Source organism: Salvia splendens, chromosome 9 (genome assembly GCF_004379255.2).
Source record: "Salvia splendens isolate huo1 chromosome 9, SspV2, whole genome shotgun sequence".
Taxonomy (NCBI): Eukaryota; Viridiplantae; Streptophyta; class Magnoliopsida; order Lamiales; family Lamiaceae; genus Salvia; species Salvia splendens.
Window position 1 is genome coordinate 31,118,417 of NC_056040.1, and position 19,673 is coordinate 31,138,089.

The 19,673-nt window shown below is 40.6% G+C and overlaps 1 protein-coding gene across 1 annotated transcript; it reads right to left on the reverse strand.

Moving 5' to 3' along the window:
• Positions 1-15,797: 15,797 nt before the first annotated feature.
• LOC121746599 (nucleotide-sugar uncharacterized transporter 1-like) lies at positions 15,798-19,386 on the reverse strand. The gene is made up of 7 exons (XM_042140490.1): positions 19,006-19,386; positions 17,819-17,970; positions 17,521-17,729; positions 17,341-17,434; positions 16,950-17,116; positions 16,692-16,862; positions 15,798-16,435 (listed from the first exon to the last, which is right to left on the reverse strand). The coding sequence occupies exons 1-7, from the start codon at positions 19,076-19,078 to the stop codon at positions 16,156-16,158; spliced, it is 1,146 nt and encodes a 381-aa protein (XP_041996424.1). The 5' UTR covers positions 19,079-19,386; the 3' UTR covers positions 15,798-16,155.
• Between the last annotated feature and the right edge of the window lie 287 nt (positions 19,387-19,673).

Below are 19,673 nucleotides of genomic sequence, written 5' to 3' on the forward strand. Positions count from 1 at the left end.
ATGAAAGAGAAAAAAAAGAGAAAGATAAAGAGAGAATAAAGTAAGAGTAACCAATAAATGAAATCAATAGAGTACTTGCGATAGGACAACCTTAAATAAAAAATTGACCAGTTATGGTAGGACGGATGAAATATATATACTCTATACATAGGGAGCATTAGAGTCCATCCAACCTTTGAGTCATAATGTATTTCCACTTCCTATTGTCTCCTGACACGTTTAATACAAAATAACAAATTATATAATACAAAAAATATTAGTGGACACTTGAGATGATTTTCAGAGATTACTGATGGTTTGGCGAATTTTTGATGGTGATGAATGCAGGAAAATGCAGATCACGACACAGAGATTTACGTGGTTCGATTTACTGAGGTAAATCTACGTCCACGGGAAGAAAAGAGGGCAGAGTTGTATTGCTTGATCTGTTTTCTACAGCTTACAATACAGACTTGCTATTTGATATTTTATCTCTAGAGAACTTAACCCTTCTTTATCTGATCTGAGTTCTATTTATACATTGAACTAAGATCGTGGCTTGCATCACCAATAACTAGGTCGTGGCTTACATCACCACTAACTAGGTCGTGGCTTACATCACCACTAACTAGGTCGTGGCTTACATCACCACTAAGTATGTCGTGGATGTCGTGGAGGTCATGAGATCCTGCATGGGTCCACTACTAAATAGATCGTGTAGTGGAGGTCGTGGAGGTTCTGCATGGGTCCACTATCTCCCAGTTCGGTCGAATACTGAGACCGAACTGCTGAGCTATTGCCGAGCAGCTTTTGCCGATCTGAGAGTAGAGCTTGATTGGTCGGCTTTTACCGAGCCGTAGGCTGGGGCCGAACTCTTTGGTAATGCCGAACTGATTGGTCGGCTTTTACCGAGCTGTAGGCTAGGGCCGAACTCTTTGGTAATGCCGAACTGATACTCTTCCTTGGGCTTTGGGCTGATGGGCCGTCACTGCTATTGGGCTTGTTTAGTACGTACCCCATCACTACCCCCCCCGAAAAGCGAAGTGAATCACTTCGGCGAAGCGAGTCACTTCGGCATTCTGGATAAAGGTACGGGGGAGGCTGACGTCAGGGGACGTGCCTTGCACGTGACTGCATTAAATGCGACAGTAAAATCCGGCCGTTGAATCCTGAAAAGGTGGGATTCGAAACGGTGCGATGATTTTGAAATCTTCTCCGAATCTGATAAATACGTCCTTTCTTCATCAGTTGAACACTTTTGCTATTGCTTCTTCTGCAATCTCTCTCTTTTGCGTAAAAATTTCCTTCCGCTTTCGAGAATTTCTTCAGAATTTCTTCAGACTTTCAAAGAGTAAGAACCATGTCTTCTTCTTCTTCTTCTGAGTCAGGTAGCGGTAGGAAAGGGGATAAGGGGTCTTCTAGCCGGAAGGAATCCGGGGAGAAGACCGTAGAGTATTTTCACAGCATCTTGAGTAAGGATACTGTGATATCCTTACACGAAAAATATTTTTTTCCTGGGGGGAAGGTTGCGATTCCCGACGACCTTCATAGGGCTGACTCGCCGCCGGAGGGTTACGCCACCGTTTATGAAGCCGGCTTGGAATGCGGGCTTCGTTTCCCTCTTCCCCCTGCCTTTGTAGAGCTGCTAGATTTTTTTCAACTCCCTTTAGGTCAGGTGACTCCGAACTCTTGGAGGCACTTATCGGCCTTTGCTGCCGAACTGCGTAGGCTAGACAAGGATCTGTCTCTGAGGGCAATCCTTAATTTTTTCCAGTTTAAGAGAAAAGGATCTTGGTTTTACTTGATCCCTTTACAGCCTTTTAGGGCCTTCTGCAAAACCAAGTGGCCAAAGTGGCAACATCGCTTCTTTTTTTATAATAGGACAGCGGCTCCGGGCTTTCCTTGGAGAGGGCCGAAGTCCGTGATTCCTCATCCTCGGTTAGAACCGTTGGACGAGCTCGAGGGCGAGCTCAATAAGATTCCTATGATTAGGAAGCAGTACCTGGAGTCTGAGCTCGTCAAGGGCGACTTCGTGTTCGACTCCTCGTCTTCGGATGAAGAGACCGAGGGTGAGGAATTCTTTTTTGTGCATTACTGCCTTGACGACGAAAACTAACCTTGTTTTCTTGCTTTTTGGCAGTGTACATGCTGAATAAGATTAGCCGCAAATCCTCCGAATCTAAGGAACCGGAGAGGCCAAAAACCACCAGCTCGGCGTCTGATGCCGAGAAGAATCCGAAGAGGCAGAAGACCTCTTCTTCGGATCCAAAAAAGCCGGAGTCCACTTCGGCAAAGGGGAAGGGGAAGACCCAGAAGCCCCCAAGAGCGCCAGAGAAAGACGTGGTCTTGGCGCCTCCTTCGGAACATATCTGTGAGCCATTTTTATGGCCCACGGACTTCGCCGAGGTGAATTCTCTTCTTGATTTTCTGGCCTTGCTTTTTTCCTGTATTTTTTGTGGCCCCTCTGTTGACTTTTTGCTTTTTCCATTTTCAGAGGAACGATATGCTCTCCAAGCTCGTCGCCGTCGAACTCTCCAAAGCGTCCAACGACTATGCTGAGATGCAGAGGAAGTTGGCGGCTGCTTGTCACCGGGCCGAGCAGGCTGAGGCAAACTTTGAGAAAGCCAGAGCTGCTAGGATTTCGGCCCAGGATGAAGCTCAGTTTGCCAAAAACCAGCTCGTCATCCAGCGAGAGCAGACGAAACGGAGGGATGCTGCTGCCGTGGTTGCCCAAGGGGAGGCTCTCCGTGTTTACACGGAGAAACTCTTTCTGAGCAACCAATTTTCAGCCTTTGTCGGTGATCTGCTGAAACTGATGACCGATAAAGCCGAGCAGGGTCCCGAAGTCATCCTGCCGCTGTACGGCCGAGAGATAGCAGCTCGGCTTCAGAGTCTGCCGGTGCTTGAGGAGCTTGCTTCGTCCTCGGTCCTGCTTTCTGCAGACCAAGTTCGTAGTTGCCGAGCTGACCGCGATGAGAACATGGAGGCTATCTTTGCCTCCATAGGGTCAGTTTCACCCGCTCCAATTTTCCATGGAGAGGGTGAGACCGAGCAGCATGAGCGGCAGACCGGCGATGAGCAGGCCGAGCAGGAGGCGCAGCAGATCGGCTACAGTGGCGCCGAGCAGGCTGGGGAGAGCAGGGAGGCCGAGGCTGAAGCTGAAGCAGATAAGGAGAAGGAAGCTGAACCTCACCGAGAAGGCGGAGACGAAGCTGGCGGAGTATGATTTCGTCTCCCTTCTCTTAGTTTAGTTTCTTCCTTCTTGTAAAACGGCCTTGAAGCCCTTGTGTAGAAAAAAAATTTTCTTATGAATGAAAAAAATTCTTCTTTCTGCTCTTGTGTCTTCGTATAGCCTTTCGTACTCTCTTTTACTCCTGTTGTGGTTTACTACCTGCTCAGTAATCTGAAATGCCGAACTGACATAGCTGCTCTATATTCTGAACTCTTAAGGAGCTGGAGGTACTTCACTGGAAGCGGCTGTACTCTTCGGCTTTAGACGAAGCTGAGAAAAGAGCCATAGCTGACCAGGTGAAGAATGACGAACTCTTGGCTCGTTCAGTGAAGCTGGAGGCCGACAATAAGGACTTAGAGTCCGAAAAGAAAGATCTGGAGGCCGAGCTGAACACTGCCGTCGCTGAGAGGACTGCGTATGAGGATTTCATCTGCAGGCGCGGGGGAATGACCATCTCTGAAGTTCAGGAGCGAGTTGACGAACTGTGGGAGGAATATCACGTACTCCGGAGGAACAATGCGCTGGAGAGCTCGGCTTGCCAACAAGTCGTGACATCATTGCGGCGCTGGGCTTCTCGGTACGACATCATTCTTTCCCGGCGTCCCTCAATCGAGAGATTCCTTAGGCATTTCCCGCCAACAGATGGTCGCACTCCAGCTCAAACCCCTGATTCACTTGCTCAAAACCCTACTCCAAGTCAGCAACGAACTCAGGAACAGCCGGAAACGTCAAGACGAGAACGGACTCAGGAGCAACCGGAAACGTCAAGACAAGGACGGACTGAAGTTCGTAGAGGAGCTGTGATTATGAGTGAGCAAGATCAACAAATGCTTCGTGAAGAGACTCTTCGCCGCCGAGGTGCTAGAGCTTCCCGGGCTCAGGGAAGAGGCGGTAGGTCGATTAGAGCACCTCGTCGACCTGCTTATTCTTCAGCTGCCCGGAACGCCCGAACTCGGCTTCACGAAGATTTTGTGAATAGATGGCTCAACTTTAGCAACCAGGGACAGTAGAATAGTCCTTTGTAATAGCGTAACGCCTTCTCGTAGGGCAGCGGAGTTGTATGCCGAACAAGTTTTAATAAATGAAATGTTCATTTCGCTTCTATCACTGCGTATTTACAGCTCAGCGAAATAATTTCATCGTACTTGTCCTCGGTCTTATGAAGTAAACTTCTTTGACCGGACATGGTCCTCGGTCTTATGAAATAAACTTCTTTGACCGGACTAAGCTTGTCTTTGGTCTTATGAAGTAAACTTCTTTGACCGGACTTAGTCCTCGGTCTTATGAAATAAACTTCTTTGACCGGACTCGTCTTTGGTCTTATGAAGTAAACTTCTTTGACCGGACTCGTCTTTGGTCTTATGAAGTAAACTTCTTTGACCGGACTTAGTCCTCGGTCTTATGAAATAAACTTCTTTGACCGGACTCGTCTTTGGTCTTATGAAGTAAACTTCTTTGACCAGACTCGTCTTTGGTCTTATGAAGTAAATTTCTTTGACCGGACTAAGCTTGTGTCCTAATTTGGCGAGTTTTATCGCTCGGATCGGACTTTCCCTTGTCCTAATTTGGCGAGTTTTATCGCGTGGATCGGACTTTCCCTTGTCCTAATTCGGCGAGTTTTATCGCGTGGATCGGACTTTCCCTTTGTTGCAGTTCGTTTCAGACGAACTGCTTGTTTCTTAAGCCGAATTGTGGTCTTGTATCCTCCTTAGAAGCTTGGACTCACAATCGTGGGCTTATTGTTGCAGTTCGTTTCAGACGAACTGCTTGTTTTTTAAGCTGAATTGTGGTCTTGTATCCTCCTTAGAAGCTTGGACTCACAATCGCTGGCTTATATATGTTCTAAAAAGGGGATCAGCCTTTGAAGAACAAGATACCTCAGTAACATTTGTAAGAGACGACACGCACATAGACAGACAAAACGCACATAGACAAACATGAAACACAAGTAAAAAAACAAAGAAAGCACATACCCCTAGGACCGAACTAGACACAAGACTGACTGACCGGACTGTCTCTTACAAATGGAACTTCTTGAGGTTGGAAACGTACCATGTTCGGGGTGCTTGTTCTCCTGACATGTGAGTCAATTTATAAGACCCTTTGCCGAGGACTTCTGGCACCCGATATGGACCTTCCCATGTGGGTTCGAGTTTGCCCAGCTTTTCTGCTCGGCTTACTTCGTTGTTTCTCAAGACGAGATCTCCCACTTGAAATTGCAGCTTTTTCACCCTTTGGTTATAATACCGGGCTACTTGCTCCTTGTACTTGGCTGCTTTTATGCAGGCCAATTCTCTTCTTTCTTCGGCCAGATCTAGTTCGGCTCTCAGTCCGTCCTCATTCAGTTCTGCTGAGACATTAAGAGTTCGGGGACTGGGTATGCCGATCTCAACTGGAATCACGGCTTCAGTGCCGTACACCATCGAGTTCGGCTCCGGTGTGACTTCGGTCATTTCGCCTGCCTCTGACTCCGGCTGCTGTGATTGCTATGCTTGATGGTGCCGAGCTGATTTGCTTGGCACTTTTAAGCGCAATCTGCAAACACTCGCTTTTTTTGATCACCTCGGATGACCGCTATCCCTCCTTTAGTGGGGAAGGAGTTCGGCGAGGAAACCTCTGATCGCTATGATCGGGCTTCTTTTTGTCTTCTCTAGATGAGCTGTCTAAAGACCGTTTTCGACGGTCTGCCTCATCGGCACGAGAAAACTGGTCCGCAATGTCCCACATCTCTTGAGCTGTTTGCGGACTGCATTCCACGAGCTTTCTGTAGAGAGCTCCGGGCAGGATTCCATTTTGGAATGCCGAAATGACAAGTAGATCATTGAGATAATCTACTTGTAGGCATTCCTTGTGGAACCTCGTCATAAAGTCGCTGATCTTTTCGTCGCGACCTTGACGTGTAGAAAGCAGCTGAGCCGAAGTGATTCGGGCTTCCGCTTTCTGAAAGAACCTCCTGTGGAAAGCATCCATTAGATCTCGGTAAGATCTAATGCTGCCTTGGGGGAGGCTATCGAACCACCTTCTTGCGTTCCCGATAAGCAGCTCGGGAAACAGCTTGCACATGTGGACCTCATTGAGACCCTGGTTCGCCATGTTATACTGATAGCGTCCCAGGAAGTCATGAGGATTCACCAACCCGTCATAAGTCATCGACGGAGTTCGGTAGTTCTGTGGAAGGGGAGTTCGGGTGATATCGTCCGAGAACGGAGTCTTCAATGCTCCGTACATGGCGAACCCGACATCTCTTCGGTATGGAGGAGATGGAGATCTCCTGTGATTCCGGTACCGAGGAGGAACAGGAACATGTCGGGGTTGAGGATTCTTCTTCCTGGAAGACACGGCACTACTACGGTAGTGACTTTCATGTCTGGATGAGGAAGGAGAATCCACCGTTTTCGTCTTCGGTTCTTGGCTCTTTTGCAGGAAGGCTAAGAACTCATCCTGCTTCTCAGCCAAGAACAGCTTGACAGCCTCATTCAAATCAGGCTGCTGGGAAGACTCGGTGTGTGGACCTTTTGAGCGGCTTGTTCCTTCATCGTGAAAACTGGAAGTAGATGTCTCCCGAGGCTGTTTTCCGGACCCGCGGGCTGGACTAGCTTCCTCATGGTTTTCACGAACGGTATTACGGGTAGTATGTGATCTGGTATGCATTTTTTTTTGGGGTGGAAAAAGGGTCAAAAATTCGCTTTATCACAAATTTGGTTCTCTGTTTCCCACAGACGGCGCCAGTGATGGTTTGGCGAATTTTTGATGGTGATGAATGCAGGAAAATGCAGATCACGACACAGAGATTTACGTGGTTCGATTTACTGAGGTAAATCTACGTCCACGGGAAGAAAAGAGGGCAGAGTTGTATTGCTTGATCTGTTTTCTACAGCTTACAATACAGACTTGCTATTTGATATTTTATCTCTAGAGAACTTAACCCTTCTTTATCTGATCTGAGTTCTATTTATACATTGAACTAAGATCGTGGCTTGCATCACCAATAACTAGGTCGTGGCTTACATCACCACTAACTAGGTCGTGGCTTACATCACCACTAACTAGGTCGTGGCTTACATCACCACTAAGTATGTCGTGGATGTCGTGGAGGTCATGAGATCCTGCATGGGTCCACTACTAAATAGATCGTGTAGTGGAGGTCGTGGAGGTTCTGCATGGGTCCACTATCTCCCAGTTCGGTCGAATACTGAGACCGAACTGCTGAGCTATTGCCGAGCAGCTTTTGCCGATCTGAGAGTAGAGCTTGATTGGTCGGCTTTTACCGAGCCGTAGGCTGGGGCCGAACTCTTTGGTAATGCCGAACTGATTGGTCGGCTTTTACCGAGCTGTAGGCTAGGGCCGAACTCTTTGGTAATGCCGAACTGATACTCTTCCTTGGGCTTTGGGCTGATGGGCCGTCACTGCTATTGGGCTTGTTTAGTACGTACCCCATCAATTACATTATAGACTATCCATATATTTGCATTTTGAATAGATTATTTTTGAATTATTGACATAGAGGTAATTTAGTCTTTTTTTCCGAGATTACATTATTGACTAATCTTTATATTTGCATTTTAAATAGATTATTTTTGAATTATTGACGTAGAGGTAATTTAATCTTTCTCCAACTATGAGGCCAAGGAATTCCAATGCTCCCTCTGTTCAATAAAATATGACCATTGAGAGCGACACATATTTTAATACACAATAGGTAAAGTAAGAGAGAGAAAAAGAAAATATAATTTTATTAGTGGAAAACGAGGCATATTTTTACTAGTGCATATTTACATTTCTAGTGCATATTTTATGTAACAGAGTGAGTATAAAATAATTAAGGTACTCCCTCCGTCCTACCATTAGCGAGGAGCTTCATTTTTGTACTCGTTTTGAAAAATTGATACTCCATTCGGCCCACTCTAAGTGAATCATTTTTCTTTTTGGGATGTCTTACTCTAAATGACACATTTCTAAAAATAGAAACATCACTCTCTCTATTTTATCTCTCTCTTACTTTATTCTCTCAACTTAACTCACAAAACAACATTACATAAAATCTCGTGTCAGAAAAGAAATGCTCAACTTAGAGTGGTACGGAGGGAGTGTAAAATAGTTAGAGTGGACAGAACATAAAGTAAGTGTCACACCCAACCCAACCCTATCTGACGTAACTACTTATAGTAAATAAAATCAAAATTCAAAATTAATAATTCACACGTCAAGTAAATAAAACACACATATTATATAATTTCAAAAACCAACATTTATCAAGTACATATTTCAAAACATTCTAAATTGTAGTAGGAGCCTCTCACCACTCTATATACTACACAATTATCTACATGCAAAACTGATGAGGAGGAGAAGGTTGCCAAAAATCGTCAGCCGCCGAACCTGATGATACGTGCAGTTCCTATGACCCACGTCAACCAAAAACTTCACTCATATCTTATTCCTGAAAAATAATAGTGGTTTATATGAGCCACAACTCAGTGTATATAAACCTTACCTTTAATTCCACAGGCCAAAAATCAAACATATTCTTTAACCAATATATAAAACAATAATCAACAAATATTAAAATTAATTCCATATACATATGCATATGCCACTCTGTTTAGTTTATTATTCTGTGACAAATCAATCCTGGTATCTGCCCGGGATTCCATTGTATATGACCCGGAGGTCCCATTGCCTTTGTAAATATATAAATATGACCAGGTTCCATTGCCATTGTATAATATGACCCGTAGGTCCCATTGCCATTGTATACATATATATGACCCGAATGTCCCATTGCCATTGTATATATGACCCATAGGTCTATTGTCATTGTATATGGCCCGCAAGTCCATTGTCATTGATATCAGACCCAGAGCATGACTGTCACATATCCTCTTTAATTCAATGATTTAAATATTTCCAAAACCATGTGCAAACATATCAATTGCATCACTTACATATTTCTATCATATTCTACCATTGATATCAAATAACACATAATCATATCAGAGTCACATCATATAGTCGAATTATTCACTTTATATAAATACCTAGCAAAGCAGCACATTAAACATGTAAAATTAAAAGTGTGATTTATACACACCTGGTTATGACAGATAATCTAGTTGAGCACTTGTTCTTACTTCACGATCTACGATCCTTGATGATATACAAATAAATACAAAAATTCCTTTAATACCTCTATTTGCATATTAACTACAATAATAATCACTCTAGTTTGATCTCATATAATCACTAAAATGAATATATATATATATATACTTATTGGCTATTGAAATCATTTGATTATAGTATTATAAATACATAGTTGATTAGGATGTAGTAATATATATTCCAAAATTATTTATGAATTTTCGAAATTTAAAACCCTATGTTCTTCAAATTTTCTTTACATAAAAAGTTTTATTTCAAAGGCTACTACTTTTCATTTAAAGTAGGGTACTATATGCTACTTATGATAATTAATTCATTGCATAAGTAGAATTATTATTCGAAGTCCATAAGAGTAACAAACTCAATTAAATATCTCACCTCCCCTAATCCAAGAAATTCGGAGTAATTTATTTGGACTACTCTTTTGCTTTCTCCTTACTGCTTTAGTCCACCGTACTTGTGTTTATACTTCATATTATAGAAAATGAACACTTATTTATATTAGTCGCCTTAATTCTCTACTACAAAACTAATGGTGAAAAGTGGCCTACTAATATCACTACACGCATACACATATATGCTTGCAGGTATAGGAAAATATAGTACTCGGCATAATAATAGGAATCTCTAATTCATGATGATTAAAACATATAAACTATATTAAAAATTATTATTTACACACTTTAATTCATTTCCATTTGAATACAAATATATATAGATACTATATATTTATCTAACATTTTCGTGCATAACTACACACATTGATATATTTTAATTTATTTATTTTGTATGTGTATTCTAAACACAATAATATTTACAATTAGAAAAACTATTTGGTATAGTTACCGTATAATATGATGCAAATTATAATATAATATGTAGTCATGGAAAATGATGCATGTTGCAGATTTGGAATGTCACAATTCTTCCCCCTTTGAGAATTTTGTTCGCAAAATTCACTTCCATCTAAATTAACATACCCAAGAAAATGCTAACCAAACAGATATGGATAGTTCTTTCTCATCTTTTCTTCTATTTCCCAAGTCGCCTCTTCGACTCCGTGATTTTTTCAAATAACTTTTACCATTGGGATAGCTTTTCTTCGCAGTTATTTGATCTGACGGTCCACTATATTAACTGGTTCTTCTATATAACTCAATTTATCAGAAATCTGTATATCAGGATCTTTCAGAACATGTGAAGGATCAGATCGATAGCGTCGAAGCATACTGAAGTGGAAAACATTATGAATATGTGCTAAATCCGGGGGTAGTGCTAACCTATATGCCAATGGTCCAACTCTTTCGACAATATCATACAGCCCAATGTAACGAGGACTCAACTTACCTTTTTGCCCGAATCGCATAACTCATTTCCAAGGTGAAACTCGCAGAAACACTTTATTCCTCACTTCATATTCCATCTCTTTTCGATGCTTGTCATAATAACTCTTCTGTCTGTCTTGTGTTTCCTTTAACCTACTTTTAATGATGCCAATCTTGGAAGTAGTTTCTTGAACAATCTCTGGTCCTTCTAGAATCTCCAAGCCTTCCTTGTCCCAATATACTGGACTTCTACATTTCCTGCCATATAATGCTTCATATGGTGCCATTCCAATACAGCTATGAAATTGATTATTATACGCAAACTCCGTCAGCGGAATATACTTGTCCCATGAGCCCTGAAAGTCAATAACACACGCACGAAGCATTTCTTCCAATGTCTGTATAATTCTCTCTGACTGACCATCTATTTGAGGATGAAAAGCAGTACTAAAATGTAGGCGTGTTCCCATAGTTGTCTGAAAAATTTCCCAAAATCGAGAAGTAAATCGTGGATCTCCATCTGACACAATAGAAACTTGAATACCATGCAAACGTACCATTTCCTTCACATACATTTCAGCTAACTGATCTAATGAACAACCCCATCGTATAGGCAAAAAGTGTGTTGATTTAATTAGTCTATCTACAATAATCCAACTAGCATCATTTCCCTTTTGCATTCTCGGCAACCCCGTAACAAAGTTCATCGTAATGCGTTCCCATTTCCAGATCAGAATCATTAAAGGTTTCAACAAACCTGCAGGTGCTTGATGTTCTGCTTTAACCTGTTGACATGTCAAGCACTTCGAAACAAACTCTGCCACCTCCTTCTTCATCTTTGGCCACCAATAATGTTGTCTCATGGTATGATACATTTTGGTTGTTCCTGGGTGCATTGCATAAGGTGCATTATGTGCCTCATCTAGAATTTCTCGTCGAAGATTGTCAACATCAGGTACACATAATCTACTGCCAAACATCAAAGTATTATCTTGTAGAGTAAACGGGGTATCTTTACCTTGTCTTACTCCATCAATCATCTCCACAAATTTTTCATCCTTGAGTTGAGCATCTTGAATTCGTTGTCTCAATATTGGACGAATTTCTAGAGTAGCTATTAACATTTCACTAGTGTCTCGTTGTAATCTTGCATTTAATTTTTGAAGATAAATCAATTCTGATAATGGTGTTACCTGCATGTGCGCTATCACACTACTTGACTTTCGACTCAACGCATCTGCGACAACATTCGCCTTTCCAGGATGGTATTCAATGGTACAATCATAATCTTTAAGCAACTCCATCCGCCGTCTTTATCTCATACTCAACTCTTTCTAGCTCATCCAATATTTTAGACTCTTATGATCGGTCGGAATTTGAAACGTTTCTCCATACAGGTAATGGCGCCAAATCTTCAAAGCAAAAACAACAGCAGCCAACTCTAAATCATGAACTGGATAAGAAACTTCATGTACTCGTAGTTGTCGTGAGGCATAAGCAATGACCTTTCCATTTTGCATTAAAACGCATCCAAGTCGCTGTTGAGACGCATCACTATAAACGACAAATCCTCATCTACCTGTGGGAATAGTCAATATAGGTGTTGTAGTCGATCGATGCTTCAACTCATCAAAACTTTTCTGACATTCTTCACTCCATATGAAAGGAGCATTCTTTCGTAACAACTTTGTCATTGGTCCAGCAATAATCGAGAATCCTTCCACAAAACGTCTATAATATCCCGCCATACCTAGGAACTTTCAAGTTGATAACTGCTTCGACCTTCTGAGGATCCACTTCTATTCCTCGACCTGACACAACGTGTCCCAACAATACCACATGATCTAGCCAAAACACACATTTACTCAACTTTGCATACAATTGTTTGTCTCGCAGAACTTGTAACACTGATTGCAAGTGGGTGACGTGATCCTTCGTAGTTCACGAGTAGACAAATATGTCATCAATAAAACCAATCACAAACTGATCTAGAAATGGTTGAAATACTTCGTTCATCAGTACCATAAAAGATGCAGGTGCATTTGTTAGTCCGAAAGGCATAACCAAATATTCATAATGACCATATCGTGTCTAAAAAGCTGTCTTTGGAATATCTTCTTTAGCTATCTTCAACTGATGGTATCCCCATCGAAGATCTATTTTTGAAAACACTTGTGCACCCTGAAGTTGATCAAACAAGTCTTCTACTCTCGGTAATGGGTATTTATTCTTCACCGTGACTTGATTCAATTTTCGAAAGTCTATACAAAGTCACAGTATGCCATCTTTCTTCTTTACAAACAATACTGGTGCTCCCCAAGGTGAAACACTAGGGCGTACAAATCCCTTCTCTAACAACTCTTGTAACTGTTTCTTCAACTCTTGCAATTCCAATAGAGACATTCGATAAGGAGGAATCGAAATAGATGCGTTACCCTGTAGTAACTCAATAGCAAACTGTCTCTCTATCAGGTGGCAATCCTGGTAAATCTTCAAGAAAAACATCAAGAAAATCTTTAACGACAGGAATGTCTTTTACTTTATCAGGAACTGTAGCACACTCTACAACATGGGCTAGGTATGCCTCACATCCACCTCGTATCAATCGAAAAGCCGATGCATCTGATATGAGACAAGTTGGAACAATTTGTCGATTACCATAGAATATCACTCGATCTCGCCCTGCCGATTCTATCACTACTTCTTTAGCATAACAATCTACTTTAGCTCGGTGGCGTGACTACCAATCCATACCCAGGATGATATCAAACTCACGTATGAATAAGTGAATCAAGTCTGCTGGCAGGTCTACTGAATTAACTCGTACTACACAATCTAGATAAATTGTATACACTGAAATAACTTCACCCAAAGGTGTGTGTACACCTAAGCTATGTTCTAGAGGTTCAGATTCTTTATGCATATGCGATGCTATGACAGGTGATATAAATGAATGGGTAGATCCCAGATCTATCAATGTATATATCATAGTGTCAAATAAGTAAAGTTTACCGGTAATGACATCTGGTGCTCTTGATGCCTCGTCTTGGCTTATAGAAAACACACGAGCTTGTCCCTAGAGTGTAGATCCTTGTGCCTCTGAATGTCCTCGTCCTCTACCCATAGGAGCATTCATAGTGTGTCCTCTACCACGACCTCGACCAAAACTAGTATTCGATGCTGCAGGTTGAAGATTTTGTATTGTAGGTTGCATCATTGCTCTACCACTGGACATCCAATCAAGTTGTGAGGAGCACTCCTTATAATAATGCCCTTGCTGCCAACAGTAAAAACAACTTCCCACAATAGCTCGACACTCCCCCACATGTGGTCGTCCACAGTGCACACACAAGGATCGTGTATATGTTGTCAGCTTAGCATTAAAAGATAGTGCACGTCCACCTCTCTGAGTAGATGGACCTCCTCTACTGAAACTAGATGTTGTAGAAAAAGAGACTTGTCGTCTTGGAAATCTGGGACTCGACTCACTGCCATACTGTGGCGGTCCTCTCTTCTGTCTCTGAAGATAAACATGTCTTTCTTTCACCAGTCTCTCAGCTCGAATAGCCGCTGCACGCATATCACTCTATGAATGAAGATCTGAAGGTGTGATCTTGCTCCTTATCTCGTATATCAGTCCCTCTTCAAAACGTCTGCTCTTATCTTGTTCTGTAGGCAACAATGCAATTGCATATCGAGAAAGCTGAGTAAATTTCACTTCATAGTCAGCAACAGACATAGCTCCCTGCTTAAGGGACAAAAACTCCTTTTGCTTCTCATCACGATAAACCATTGGCATATATTTGTCACTGAATTCTCTAAGAAAGTCATCCCAACTGAGTACTGGAGGTTGTATCATAGCGTGTGGGACTGTCTCCCACCAATTGTAAGCATCACCTTGAAGGAGACATTGCATAATCAAAACGTTCTTCTAGAATACAAACCATCTGATTAAACACACGCTCTGCTCTCTTCAGCCATATCTCAGCCTCAGCTGGATCAATGGTCCCATAAAAGTCAACAGCTCCCATTTTTCGGAGTTCTTATAGTTTCTACCTCTTTGCTTCATTATTGGCCCTTGTACTTCCTGTTCAACCAACCTAGGTCTATGCTGATTATCCCCAGATGATGCAACACATATACGAGATGCTTCTACAGTTAATGAACGATGCATGCGGCTGACCCTTCTCTCCTTGGTGACACATGTTCATGAATATCCATGTTCTTGATAATTCAAATGCAATGCAACTTATAACCAAAACTTATCATATGATATGCATGAATGATATGTCCCAGCGGGATTCTATCCCCGCTCTGATACCACTTAAACTGTCACACCCAACTCTATCTGACGTAACTATTTATAGTAAATAAAATCAAAATTCAAAATTAATAATTCAATTTACAATTAGAAAAACTATTTGGTATAGTTACTGTATAAAATGATGCAAATATAATACGTAATCATGGAAAATGATGCATGTTGCGGATTTGGAATGTCACAGTAAGAGAGACAATAATATAGTTAAGACTCTTCTCTACATTATTCTCTCTCTTACTTTTACATTTTCTCTACTCTAACTATTTTATACTCCCTTCGTTTCAAGGTAGTTAATTCGTTTCTTTTTTTGCACCCGTTTTGCAAAAATGGTAATAATATATAGTTAAAGTGGAGTCTTCTCTATATTATTCTCTCTCTTACTTTGCTCTCTCTTCACATTAATTATTTACAATCAATTTTGCATATCGGACGCAAAAAAGAAACCACTCAACTACCTTGGGATAGTAGGAGTATAACTTTTTTTAAAATGAGTGCAAAAAGTAACGCCTCGTTCATAGTGGGACGAAGGAAGTATTTGTATACGCATTATACAATCCACTATACGGGTTAATTCTTTTTGTGTTCTAGGACACATTAGTCATTCCATCTTAATACTGCGTTTTTTTAGCATCCCAGTTTGTGAGCGACGCATGATCCTCATGCGTCGTTCGTTAATGAAACGCATGAGTGTCATGCGTTTTACTAAACTACGCGTTATGCGTTTTTATATTTTTAAAGAAAAAAAATATATTTCATGTAAATCAAAATCGCACATGAATTAAAGAAAAAATGAAAATAGTATCATTCAGACTGAGCGTGTTTAATGATATGACAGGAACATCTAGATATATTTATGTTTATCTATTACATAAACAATAAATAAATATTAAGAAAAAAAAGGACAAGAACAAGGAGGGAGGAGCCATTACATAGTTAAGGTTTCTTAATAGAGGACTTCAAAACTGCAAGCAATATACAGAGATCAGCTGAAGCAATCTTACAAATACAAGAGACTGGCAATCATCAGATTCATGAACGGTGTAGCTCCACGAAATGACAGGGCCACGGGAGTAAGAACGCGACATAAAATTGGAAGTCGAAAGGAAGAGTTATAATGAGGCAAATCCACGGACGAGTTATGGTCTCTGCTCTACCAGCTGCAGATTAGAGTTCTCCACCAATTCATGATGGATGTCACTGCTCTCTTTGCTTAGCTTAGATTTTGACAATGGCAATGTGGATTGCTGTCGCGACTTCAAGTTGAGATACGTGTACAAGGACATGCCAATGAGAGCAGTTGCGGCTCCACAGATGCTCGTCGATCCAGGATTAGAACCAAAGAGAACAAAGCCGCCCAATAGAATCACACACGTCTTGAACTGCCCAAGAACCGCATGCGTGGTTGCAGAAGTCGCCCTATTACAAAACGAAGACTAGCTTCAGAAACATGGTTTCCCTCGACTGTTAAGAAATGCTACTACTGCATCTTTGGCAATTTTATAACATCCTATCGCTAGAGAAGAGAATTGATCGATTCCAATGGAAATATATTTATAAGTCGAAACGCAACGATTTTGCTATCAGCACAAGCTATAGAACGAAGTGTGGTGCTGAACTACGAAGCTGCAAAAGAAATAAAGAAGCAGGAGTGGAGATAAAGCAAGATACTTACCCAAGAGCTAGAGCACCGGACCACTGAAGCAAGAAACCAAGAATAGCAGAACCACCAATGGTGGCACAGTTATAGCGGTTCCAATTGAACGACAGCACACCTGGAGGGTCAAGTGACGGCATTAACATCACCAGGAAGAACAAAGTAATAGGCGTTGTCTTCCACATTAGCCTGTCAGAAGGGCAGGCGCGAAAGAAAATATTAATCACTAATCTTTGTGATAATGAATAGTTAGTTGAAATTGAACGCATGACTTACGCCAGGGCGTTCCAGTTATCTTGTTGTTGAAGATTAGACCATAATATTTTATTTACTGCACTTGGTACAATCCATGCTAAGGCTATGCAAGCACCGAAAAAATGAAACTGAAGATCGGTTACCGTAGCTACAGCAACACCAACTGATACTATAGTAAGTGCAAGAACCTAGAAACAAAAAAAAACAAAACAAAATGAATCTATAAGTACAGTCGTTTTGGTAATAATAAGATGAGAAGAATTTATATGTACCCAACAATAGGCCCAAATAGATAATGTAGAAGCAAGTTCTGCTTTTAGAAGACAATACGACAGCTTAATTAGTGAGGGGAAGCTGGATAACATCCCCTAAATCAAATTATGAGACAATATATTGGCTGATAGAGAGTCACCTTTTTCCTAGAAATTCTTTTCCTGAACAAGATAAACTCAGCCAGAACAATAGCCGGCGTCACTGCAATCTTAGCCATCTGATAAAATCCAACACTGGAAAAATACGTCAGTAGAACTTTACAACCAAATATAACTATGCTGTGGACAAGACAAAAGTAACTGGGACAGTATTATCTCACCTGTTATATTTCAAGCTAACATTTGCAAGACCAGTGGATAACGACATAACTATACCAAGAGACATCAAAGTAGAATATTTTACTGACTTTGAAGGAGGGGATAGTGAGAGAATCGAAAGAGCTTTTAGAATTGCCATTATCAACCAACTACAGACATAGTGAATAAAAGTCAAGAATATAGGATAATTAAACCCAGTGTTGACGAGTACCTGAAATAATAAACAAATTGAAGCTTAAATTATTAAAGACCTGATACTGATACTGCTAGAGGAGTAGCAAGAGAGGCTAGTGTTTTTACCAGTTTGTTCATCAAGATAATACTAACAGAAACCAAAAAATTGAATGTCAGGGCAATAGTGGGCGCCCATAGAGATTGCTGTTGCCGCTTGGACCCACTGACTGACCGGAATCTGCTAAACATAGATGCTCGTAATTCCTCCAGTGCTCTACCTAAAAGAATACATGACAAACATATAAGAAAATCTATAATAAGTTAATGAGAACCACGTATCTTGGTAAGAAACAAGCAAGATACAATGAAAAATGAAAATTAAAGTTTATATATATATATATATATTTACGTATCTGCTATGCGAAGACAAATGTTTACATTACAATTACTAGAGAATTTAAAATTCTTAAGCCTATCAAGATTCCAATTTCAAGAATTTGGTCATTAGGCTTAGGCCAAGTGGCTGTAGACGCTCTTATCCTCTTCAACAAGAGAACCGCAGAACCTTTACCATTTCACCGAAGCCAACTCAAACATAACGAGCTAAACACTCGCCTTAACAGTATCAACTATCACATAAACAAAAAATAAAGTATGAAACATTCTTACACAGATGGGTTTTCCTAACTTCTTCAACTTTTAAGTTTTTGTACTTTAGGAGGAGATTTCTCAATTAGTCGATTTTTGTCTCTAATAGTAAAGATATATAGAAGCTGAACCAAAATAAAGAATTAGACTTTCTTCATATTGGAGTCAGAATTTTTTTTTGTATATTACAAAAAACCACCAAGTCAAACAGCCTGCACAAGAGTCCCACTGCAAGCTCAAATCAAATTTCTGATCAGAGCCCTTGAATACTAACATTTTCAGATGTAAAATGTGGAATTAGTTCCCCCGAGATAAAGCAGAGCTAAAGTGAATTTGATTTCTCGAAAACTAACTAATAAATTCGGTATTTCTTCAATCCAGTTTTCAGATCAAAATCTGCGGGAATGATATGATTTCAGCTCTTTGCTCATCAACACCAATCCTATTGCAATTAATTTGAAATTCCATGGCTCTTTATAAATAAATTAGAATATAAGAAGCATTTGTGCTGTGATGTTCAGACATTCCGTCAATTGAAATATTAAAAATCCAAGCTTGGCAACTAATTAGGAGATAATCAAATCAAACTCGCATTACTTCCGAAGACTATAATAGCATTCGCAATTACACTCCACAGATGAAGAGTAAGTTCACAGCACACACACCTTTTTCACCGGCGTCACTATCCTTGCGCTTGAGAATCTTCCTGACATCTTTCCTGAGCAAAAATCCCAACATCTTTCCACTGCGGCCGCTAATTGTTGTGCATTTCCTAGAAAAGGGGGTGATTGTGTATATGGGTAACTTCACTCACTCACTCACTCTACTAGACTGAAGAAAATATACATTTCATTTCACAGATGAATATCAACAATGAGATCGAATCTTCGTATCTGCAGATTTGGAGATTGAGAGACCGTTTGGAATTGGAAGTATCTTCTACTACTATTATTCTTTAATTTTATGAGCCTGTATTCAAGGGAGAGGGGCCGCTCTTCATTATTACAGAATATAGTAACGACAAAATTATCGATTTCTTTATTTTGGAGATGAATGAAATTCAATCTTTTTTTGAGACTTAGAGAGTAGATCTGAAATATCTTTAATAAAATCAACCATCTAGATTGTTTGATAGTATTTTGAAAATAATACACGGTTCGAATTGCTAAGTCATCTTAATATACATATTTGAGAAATTACAGAAATGCATAATAAGATGCAGACAACCTTAAACCAAAAAGTCTTGTCACATGACAATTGTATTTGCATATAGCACTTCTTTTAAGTCCAGTATATATCGTCATATCACTGAAATTATTATCATTAAAGTATT